At 55.8% G+C, this 10,301-nt stretch overlaps 1 protein-coding gene across 4 annotated transcripts; it reads right to left on the bottom strand.

Annotated features, from left to right (window-relative positions):
- Positions 1-3,426: 3,426 nt before the first annotated feature.
- Pnma5 (PNMA family member 5) lies at positions 3,427-8,194 on the bottom strand. 4 transcript variants are annotated; one of them, XM_010625355.2, is made up of 4 exons: positions 8,024-8,194; positions 7,071-7,141; positions 6,470-6,535; positions 3,427-6,337 (listed from the first exon to the last, which is right to left on the bottom strand). In XM_010625355.2, the coding sequence occupies exon 4, from the start codon at positions 6,211-6,213 to the stop codon at positions 4,909-4,911; it is 1,305 nt and encodes a 434-aa protein (XP_010623657.1). In that variant the 5' UTR covers positions 6,214-6,337; positions 6,470-6,535; positions 7,071-7,141; positions 8,024-8,194; the 3' UTR covers positions 3,427-4,908. The 4 variants fall into 4 exon arrangements, with proteins under 4 accessions (XP_010623657.1, XP_019063197.1, XP_010623656.1 ...); XM_019207652.1 differs by lacking the exon at positions 8,024-8,194 and adding an exon at positions 7,834-7,941 and having other exon boundaries at positions 6,470-6,531; XM_010625354.1 differs by lacking the exon at positions 8,024-8,194 and adding an exon at positions 7,834-7,941.
- Positions 8,195-10,301: the final 2,107 nt, after the last annotated feature.

A 10,301-nucleotide genomic window follows, 5' to 3' on the forward strand; every position in this document is an offset into this window, starting at 1 on the left:
CGACTCAGAGTGAGGGACAGCACGTGGGGTGCGCTGAGCGGGGCCCCACGCCCTGGGCTGGGACCTCCACAGTCCGTCCTGCGGAGCCTGTCGCTAACCCCGCTGTGAGCCCAGCAAAGGGCCAAAGGCCAGCAGCACCCTGCACCTTCCCGAAGAGGGCTCAGCCCCTTCCTGGGGGGCTTCTGTCACTCGGATGTCACCTCAGCCTGCCTCACTGCAGAGGTGGCCAGAGACAGGCACCTCTTCTGTCAGGAAGACGTTTCTAGCCCGTGGCTGCCCTACCCGGGCCGAGCTCAGGGCCATCCCGGCTGCACAGCCTCCCCTTCGGTCTTCAGGCCTCCCCGCCTGTGATGCCATATACTGCCTTCCCCCTTCCCGCTCCTGAAGCAGACGTGACACCCTCAGTGACCAGGAGTTGTAACAGGAGTGACAGCGCTGAGGGTGCGGGCAAGGAGCTGCTACGCAGAGGCGTCAATTCAGAGAGACGTGGCCTCCCTGCTTCACAATCTCAGGTGACAACTCCTTACACAGAGGGTGTCGCTCTAGGAGGGGACGGGGCTTGGTCACACAGTGCCTCACACAATCTCCGGGTTCATCCGGAATCAGCCTCTCTCACAACAGGAGGGACAGGAGCCCTTAATGCCTGATAAAGACCACACACACACCCTTACACACACACACACACTCACACACTGATTTAGGCACTTACTTGTGCTGTTGTTTCTATGGTTACTGATCTCTTCATTCTGTCAGTACCTTTGTCAAATCCTTCTGGCACTGCGAAGGAAAGTGGCTTGTTTTGGTTGCCACAGAAACCGGAATGTCACTGATGTTAGCATTCTACGGGAAGCAGGAAGTCCTAAGGCAGACTTAAAGGCCCTGAGCTGATCTCTTCCTCATCAGATCCACTCTGCCCATTCCAGTCTGAGAAGGGAAGGACGCCAGGAAGGAAGGGAGGGATAGTGGGAGGAAGGAAGGGAGGACAGAAGGGAGGGATAGTGGGAGGAAGGAAGGGAGGAAGGAAGGGAGGATGGAATGGAGGGATAGTGGGAGGAAGAAAGGGAGGGATAGTGGGAGGAAGGAAGGGAGGAAGGAAGGTAGGAGGCCAGTAAGGACGGAAGGGAGAGTAGCAGAAAGGAAGGAAGGACAGAGCGAGGAAGGACAGAAGGCTGGAAGGAGGGCAGGAAGGGACGGACTGGAGCATCAGTCCAATCCTCTGTGGAAAGAGAATTCCGGGAGGGGAGTTCCCCAAGCTAGGTGCCTGGGGAGCAACGTAAAAGGTGGCACACTTGGTTCTCCCCTATCCGGAGCTCTTCAGCCTCCCGAATACCTGGGGAGAAGGACGGGGAATCAAGGAAACCACATTCAGGGTGCCGTGGGGACCGGGAGGAAACTGTCTCGTGTATGAGCTCTGATGAACTCCACAGTGGGCCTGCTCTGATTCATCGGAAAGGAGCTCAGGGGAGCGGGTAGTGTGCTATCCAGGGACAGCGACTGTAGTAAGCTGAGGACACCAGATAGGGACCGAGTTTATCACCTCCAAGGGGCACAAGTCCAGGTCCTTCCCCAGACCAGGAGGTCTGCGTTGTATATCGCCCTCAGCAGATGCTGTCTCTCAGGAGCGCCTTCTGTGGCTTCCACACAGCCCGGAAGTCGTGCTTGTCTGTTCCCCAGGCAAGTTAGCACCGGGCTGGGCACTGCGGGGCTGTGGCCCGGGCCCCTCCAAGCTATGTGCATCACGGCTGGTCCCCAACACACAAGCCCTCATATATTCCAGGGAACACACTATAGCACTTGCTCCCCTGCGTGACCCACTCACGTTTGCACAATCACACATTTGATGACACATGTCACCCAGTGACACACACATGCTCTTCATCAGTGACATATTTGATGACACATGACATAGGAGGTCTCATTCAGCAACACGTACTCACACTCTTTGGGTGACACATTTGCACATTCCATGACGCATGCAAAGTGACACTCAAGTGTCTGTGGTCAAGGACCCCCACTCACCCATACACTGAAACTCCTCTTCAGACACAGGCACTGTCACTCGTATTCAGTGACACAGTGTCAACCTCAATGGCACACCCAGACTTGCATATACTCAGTAATACACATGTGCCCACTCTGACCCAGGGACAGAAAAGCTCCCACAGGCTGCCTGTGATCAGCCCTTCTACCCTGTCTTCTCTTCTGGCCCCCACAGGTCAGAGGGGCTCTTAGTGGCCAGTTGTTGTCCTCCTAGACAAAGAGGGAGGGCATGAGGGGACAGCACCTTGCCCGATGAAGGAAGGGATAGCAGACTCTATCTGGGACCCTGGTCTCCTGCCCAGATGGGATAGGCTGCAAGAGGCCGAGAGGCCAGGTCGAGACTCACAGATGTTTCCCATCCCTCCCTGTCACGCTCATGGCCCTGCGCACTCAGGGTCATTAAAAGCCTTTCCTCCCCTGCAGCTCTGTTGCCTGAAGCCCTCCTTGCACAACCAGCTCATGCAGATGCAGCCGGTGTCCTGGCCCTTGCTCCTCAGCTTTTTGGAAGACTGTCCTTCCTCTCTCCCTTGGGGATAGTCAGAGGCTGTCCTGTTTGGAGACAGTAGGATGCCTGTGGGCACAGCAGTGCTGAGGGCCAAGCAAGCACAGATGCTTGTCAGGAAAGGAGCTCTTGCCACGCCTCCCATAGCCTCCCCTCCAACACGACACCAACTCCCAGGACACAGGGTGGCAGCCTCCCACCTGGCTGGATGGGGAGCAGGACAATAACTCAGGCTGCAGGACGGCTCTCCCTGCCTTCCACGCCTCCCTGAGGCGTGAGCTCAGGAACCCCTGGCTGTCCTGTCTTGTCCTGTGGCGGGCACCCCGCCCTGGCCTTCTCCAAGGGTCTCTCAATGGCCAGACCAGGCTGGGCACCTATGGCAGTCAGGGGAGGCAGTGTGACACAGGTGGGAGAGTACCAGGCCTGCCCAAGGGTCCTGCCCAGGGCATCTGATCTCAGGCCATGCCCTTCAGATGCCCTCACCAGAGCTTCCTTGCCAGGCACACTGGCCTCTGAGCGCTGGATGCCCGGAGCCCTCCCAGTACTGCCAAGGACCCCAGGGCCTCAGGTCCTGCCTGCCAGTGTCCCGTGCCCTCCAGTCCACGCCTAACCCCTCATTCCCGGGGGCTCCCCAAGTTCCCCAGTGGTGGCCACACCCACCAGGGTCCTGTTGCCCTCCTCCGGCCAGCCCAGAGGACTCGATCACCTCAGCTCACTCAGACCCTGTCCCCCACACCCTGCTGCTGAGATACACACCGTACCCCACCCGGCCCCTCTGATGCTCCCTCGGCTGCCCACAGCTGAGACGGGACACGGCTGGAACATCCAGGAACATTTATTAAAGAAAAACACCTCATGAACCATTGAAGAAACACAACAAAACAGACAGGACCTCCTGAGGGCCGTGAGGGGCCACAGGCCCTGGAGCCCCCGCCCTCCTGCTCAGGTGCCTCATCTGCCCCCACTGCCAAGATCTCCCCTCCTGAGGCCTCAGAGCTGCCTCTCGCCAGGATGATGGTGCCCGGCGATGCCCGCTCACTGCAGGAACAACTTCCGGGTGGCTCTGCCCCATGGCCAGCACAGGACACACCCGGGACACTGGAAAGCACAGCAGGGAGCAGCCCACCACGCCGAGGAAACTGAGTCACTAGTGACAACAGAAGTAGAACATCAAAGCAGTCCCCGGTCTCCCTCCACCCCTGGTCCAGTTCATCCTGTCCAAAGTTGTAGTCCCAATCACCGTCACAGTCCAAGTCCCAGGGCGACTCCGTCGTTGTCCACTCTTCTCTTCTCCTGGGATGGGTCTTGGGATCTCCTGGCAGGAACTGTTCAGATAACAACACACACAACTCCACGAGAACAAGCGGCAGGCAGCTGGCCCAGATCCACCCATAGAAAGCAGAGATTGAGCTCCCCACACTGGGCAGGAGCGGCCAGAGCCTTGGCTGGCACAGAAGGAAGCTCAGGGCATGTGCCCAGGCCTGGAGGTGGCCAGCTGGGTGGGCGAGGTGAGCCGGGACCTCTGCCGGGGTTTGACACACACACCTCCCAGCTTTGCACAAGAACCGCGGCTAGGGTGGGGATGGGCGTTCGCCTGAACCATGGGTCACGGTGGAGCCTGTAGATAGGAGTGAACTTCCCGGGACAGAAAACGGTCTGCACCAGGGACAGGAACAAGAAATGGAGGGGTGATGGGGTGGTCCCCCCTACTGGGAGAGCCAGGCAGCTGGCACACTTGAACAAAACCCCCACCCCCCTCTCCACACCTCCTTATGCCTGCAAAAAGCTATTCCGCACCCACTGTCTCTCCCTCATTCTGAAGATCGGCTGCACCCTGAGGCTTCCACTCTTGATCCTCATATCTCTTCTGCCTCTGGCCTCTGACTCACTGGTGCTGGCTTCTTCTGGTGAGGGTGGCCCTAGGATGGAACCCTCTTTGCCCCACATATCCTCAGGGCCAGTGGATGCCCCTTGCTCAGACTGCAGAGGGTGGGCATCTGGAGGTGGCCAGGTGACCAAGGAGAAAGCCTGGCCAGAGCTCCCAACCTCACTATCATCAGCCTCCTCCTTGATGGAGTCCACACCCCAGAGGGTACTGGACTCTGCTACTTCCTGGGCACTGGGCCTGGCAGCTCCCTGATTGTATCTGTGCCCGGCCCTTCCCAAGCTGGGCACAGTTCGTTCTTGGGTGGGGGAGGCCCTCCCAGCTGGCAGAGGGTGAATGGGCTGGGGCAGGCGCTGGCTGCCCTGCTCCTCTGTCCCTCTGAGGTCTCCTGCTACTTGGCTGAGCTCCTCTCCGCCCTGGGTAAGACATGTGTGCTGTGAGCCAGGGTAAGGAGAGGCTGGATCTGCTGAGCCTGTGCTTCCTAGGGCGTGGGGTGGCTCATAGCCCCAGCCCCTCTCCCGTTTCCCGATTCCTCTGTCACAGCCCCATTTTCAGCCCACACCCATGTTGCCTGGCTGTGATTTTCTTCCTCTGGGCCCTGGACACACGGCAACAGCTTGCACTTCTTTGGTGATGGTACCCCTTTCTGCTCAGTCTGAACACTGCTTTCTGTAAAGATAACCAACTCTGCGGGCGGAGGGCCCTGAGCCACAGGGGCCCAGACCTGTGCATTCTCCTGCCTGCCCACAGCTCTGTGGCTCCTCCCCCCTCGCTTCGGCTTTGCCTTCATAATTTTCATGGAGTTCTCCCACGCCTCTTCATCTCGAATGAGCTTTACTAACTCCAGCAAGGTGGGTGGGCACTCTCGCTGATCTAAGACCTCTAGCTTGCCTCGGAGGGTGGCACTCATGGAAGCCCGAGCTAGAATATGCTTGAGGCGAACCATGTCTGTGCTCTGTGTGGAAAATGGGCGTTGCCGCACCACTTTCTGCAGCAGGGGCTCTATGCGCAGCAAGAATGCAGACACCGCTTCATCCACCCTCTGACAAGTCTGAAGAAGCCTGAAGTGCTCTGTTTTATAGTCCTCTTTACTGCCATAGATCTCCTTGAGGGCGTCCAGGCACTGCTCCACAGTGATGGAGTCGTTGTTGGCCTGGAGCACCCTAATGATGGACAGCGCCGGGCCACACAGGCTCTCTAGCAGGCGCCTCCGCTTCTCTATCTCTGACACCTGCCACACCTGCATCATCTCACTGACCTGCTCCAGCCAGTTCTCAAACGTCTCCTCGCCTACTCCTGGGAAAGGATTTCCCGAAAACACTTTAAGTTTCTGGTACCACAAGCTTTCTTTCAGAGGCTGCAAAACTATTGGCTTGAATGGGTCCACACTTCTTATATCCATGTCCTCCATGGTAAGGGTCCTAGCCACATCTCCAATTTTCCGGCCCTCATCTTTCAGGAAGTATTTCAGCCTATTGAGAAACTCCTCATCTGGGTTACGGGGTTTGACCACCACTTCCCAGGAACCCCCTTTTCCAGGTATACAACTGGGTATCGTGGTGTAGTTAACCACATCAGCCAGCTCAAGGAAGACGGCCTTAGCGTTGTCCTCCCTTCTGAACATCCTGCCTACTACCTTGTATGCACTTAGGGGGTACAGACCCGCCTGTACCGTCTCCCTGATTTCAGTCTCACTGCACTCCACAGGGATGCCCACAATCAGCAGGGCCTTCCTGGGGTCCAGATCCATCCCCTTGCACCAATCCTCTAACAGCACCACAGCCATCGTGCCCTCTTTCTACCAGCTAGTGATGTAGCGCGAGGCAGCGATCAGCTCAGAGGTGCACAGGACGCAAAGAATTCTGGGCCAGAGCCAAGTAGACAGGCAGAAGTGTCCAAGGTTCCACAGCCTGTCAATGCAAATGGGGTGAGGGCACAGTGAGCGCTTGCACCACCCTCTCTGCCCCTGCCGTCACTTTGTGGAGCAGCCCCCCAGGCAGAGCTCCCCCCACCTCACCACATTCCCTGCCGGCACTGCTGACCTCTTCCTGCTGCGGATCCCTCCTTGGAAGTTCAAGGACTTGGCTGTGCTAGCGTGCTGCAGCTGCCTGTGTCAAAAAGGCAATGTCAGCAGGCAAGGCCTGATGCCTGCCGGGGACACTGGAAGAGCTCTCCTCCAGGGAGAGTGGAACAACCTGCTGCCAGTGTGGGGCTGTGCACATCCAGGGGTGAAGGGTGACTGCAGGAGATGCAGAGTGTCCCTCTTTCTCGGGAAATGCCTACCAGTGGGGAGGATGGTCAGGCTGGGCAGTGTGACGCCCAGGTGGGCATGCAGAGCGTGCGCCCAGAACAGCTGGACCTTGGGTTTGTACCTCGGGCATGTCGTAAGGGAAGGGGATGTCAATGCCCCTGACTAAGAAGGTCACCGTCCTGGAGAGGGACAGGGGGGTGGAGTAGTGTGAGCAGCCAGCACAGCATGAATGCTGCAAAACAAGAGCTTCTGGTTTCAAACTACCAGAGGTAGGAAAAGAACCCCCAAAGGGTTTGCACTTGTATGATACTGGAGGGAATACAACTGTCACCCTTTTGCTCTTCGCCAGGGTCTCCAGGGCCCCCCACCAGGCCCACTTCCCAACTCCTCACCGTTACACTGTGGCCCCAATGGATGGCGTCCTCTAGGTCAGTCTGCCCAAGCAGATTCTGCTTCTCCAGATCTGTTCAAGGCAAGAGAGAGGTGTTTTCACTGTGGTCCTTTCCCGAGGGCCAGCTGACTTTGCATAAGTACCCTCCGTACCCTTGTACACTGGGACGCTCAACTTTACACTGTTGCTGGGACACAAGGGAGCTAGGGGAGGGCCTTCCTCCCCCTGTACAGCCAGCAACTCTCGACAAACTCCGCCCCGAAAGACCCCGCCCACATCAAGTCCCGCCCACTCGAAAAAGCCCCACCCCCACTCTGTCCAAATTCAGCACCCCCCTTCCTTTGTGCTTCTCCCCACCCCCATGAAGCGGATCCTAGTGGTGCCCGCCTATTTCTCATCTCCCAGCACGAAGAAGCTCCGGGAAGAGGGGTAAAAAATGGCTTGAGGCCTGCCTGGGTAACAGATAATCACTGTTTAACAAACCCATCGTGCCCCACACCCCTTCACATTCACACCCCACCTCATGTATTCCCTGTGCCAGACTGGGAAAGTTCTGCCTGGTGGAAGTCGGCAGAGGTTCGGAGAGGAAGGGCCCAACTCTAACAGGCCCGTTTGAATTTTCCAGGCGAGTCGCCAGGCTGAAAAATGACGGAGGGCCCTTCGGGGGTCCCCAGAGGGACATTGCTTCTAGCAGGGGCCCTGGGAGAAATCCCCTGCCATCTGGGTTGCCCTCTGTGGCCCAGGCCCAGGCCCAGGCATCCTACCTGCCGGAGCTCCTGCAAACCGCGAGCAGACGTGCCAGTCACCGCCTCCACCACAGGGACGGGACCACGAGGTCAGGCGGTTAGGGTCTTATATAAGGTTGCCCAGCCTCCCCGCCCACAGCGCTGCTGCGTGGCCCCTTGGCGCCTGCGCACTCACGCTGTCCCGCCCCCTCCCCCCCAGAAATTTCACCGGGTGAGCGGGGAATTCGAAGTCGCCAAGAAGCCCCTCAGGGTGCAGGGTAGATCCGAATCCAGCTCTCTGCTGACTCCATAGAAATCACCAGGCTCACTTCGTGTCCCGCTGCTCGACACGTGTCCCGCGGGAGCAGCGGCCATTGCTGCTCCTAATTTACATATCGCCCCTCATTGGACGCTGCTGTATTCAACCTTGGCGCCAGGCTGGGTGCAGAGCGCGGCCGTGTGCAAAATACGGCACCTAGAGCCAAGTGTGGAGCGGGATGCAAACTGTGGGAACCGGGTGCGAAATACAGCCCGGGGCACAAACTGCAGGGCCGGGTGCAAAGTAATGGCCCCATGAGTGCTTATCAACTTAAAGGTAGGCTCCCTGTTTATTTTGATGTTACTTACTTATTTTTGTGTACTGGGAATTGAACCCAGGACCTTTGCACGGAAATGCAGTCCCCCAGCCCAGAGTGCATTTATTTCTTTATTTGTTTTGAGACAGGGTCATCTCCCCAAGTCGCTAAATTGCCTAGGCTGGGCTCCAAGTCTGTCCTCAGCCATCCATAGTGCTGAGATTGCAGTCTTATGCCACCGCGCCTGGGTTCCTTGTTGGTTTTTTATTAGGCTGTGTTCTGCTAGGGGAGGAGGGCAAAAGAAAAAATAAATGCATCTGCTTCCCGCCTTTCAGAAAGGCACGAACATTTTCAGGTTCACTGATAAACTATGACAAGATCCTATTTTCCAGCGATTCTCTTGATTTCATAACCAATTATTGCCTACGTACTATCCTACATGCTCACTACCCTTTCCCAATGCAAACTCTCTCCGAAGAAAGAACGTTCTGGAAAAGGCCGGGTCGGGGCACATACAAATTCCAGAAAAATCCCTGGAAACCGCGGCTACCACACGGTTCTGAGTCGGGTGGTCTTGGGCGCAGCTGAGTCTGAAACATGGGACCAGTGTGCTGGAACCATGCCCAAACCTTGTGTCAAAAGCCCTGAAGCCTGGGAATAAATTTCAGGGCCAAAAGTTGTGGATCTATTTTCATTTCTTTCTCAATTCTCTTTTTATTTTAAATCCCCTTTCCCTCCCTTCATTTGCTTTTTTTTTTAACCGGGGATTGAACTCGGCACTTGCGAGGCAGGCAGCCGGCACCACTGAGCTAAATCCCCAGCCCTTTCCTATCATCTTTTACTTAGCCCTTTATTTATACTTTGGGTCTCTCACATAAGAAAAACCATGCGCTTTTTAAGTTTGTGTGTCTGATTTCTTTCACAGGACATCATGGTCTCAAGGTGCCTCCATTTACTAGGGAGGGGAATAAGATTTGCAGGAAACAGAGAGGGATAGGAGGGGAAACCAACAACAACAACAAAAAGGAGTTAAAATGTGTTATGTACACGTCCAAACTCCCCACGATAAGTGTAATCATTGTGTCCACTATGTCCTGTAAGCATGGACTACTAAAAACAAATTTTAAAAAAGAACCAAATTTTAAAAAGAGCAGATTGCAGGTCTTTGCTAGCAGAATAGATTTGCTTTGCTTCATGTGGGATAAAAAAGAAAAGGCTTTTCTGGGATGTTTTAATAAAAATATTAGAAGCAGACTAAAGGAGACTGAGCGGTACCGCCTCTACCACCCACAGGCCCTTTCCTTCCAAGTCCAGCCCCTCGGCGGGGATAGTGTAGACGCCTGGGCTTCCTGACCCTAGGGAGGGCTCTTCAGCAGAGGCCGACAAAGCTGACTGGAAACACTGGCTACTGCACCCGCTGAGACAGGTGTTGGAGAGGTCTGCACGGTGCCCCTTTGATGTTTCCCTCAAATTTAGTCAACCGCCTCCACAGGATGATACCGAGGGCCACAGGCAATCCGGAAAGCCTTCTCTGCCAACATCGGGGAATGCTTCAGATTTCACAGGAGGCAAGTAACCTCAACTGGCCGCAGTGCACAGAAATGCTGGCAAAAACGTCAAAGTGAGGCAAGGGTCAGAGCCAGCATTTTTTTTTTAAATAGGAAACAATGAGTGTACTATTTCTGTATTTGTACTCACCTCAAAAAATTTGAATTAAAGCGATAAGATCTTTTGCATCTCTTTGTACGTTCTTGTACATTTATGTGCATTTATGTTACTTTCCTCATAGGGTTCCCACACTCACAGGCGAATAAGGAAGCTCACCTGCTAGCGAGCCTAAGAAACAGGATTTTTCAAGGGCCTCAAAGTCCAGGATTCATCTGAATGTGGAAACTGGAGGCAGTATGGCGTGGTGAGTTCACAACTTGCTTT

The sequence above is a fragment of the Fukomys damarensis genome, unplaced genomic scaffold (genome assembly GCF_012274545.1).
Source record: "Fukomys damarensis isolate Sample0158 unplaced genomic scaffold, DMR_v1.0_HiC HiC_scaffold_39, whole genome shotgun sequence".
Classification (NCBI taxonomy): Eukaryota; Metazoa; Chordata; class Mammalia; order Rodentia; family Bathyergidae; genus Fukomys; species Fukomys damarensis.

What these genes read in the sequence shown, in the direction of transcription:
- Pnma5 (XM_010625355.2), bottom strand. Translation starts at nt 6,213, where the DNA reads ATGGCTGTGGTGCTGTTAGAGGATTGGTGCAAGGGGATGGATCTGGAC.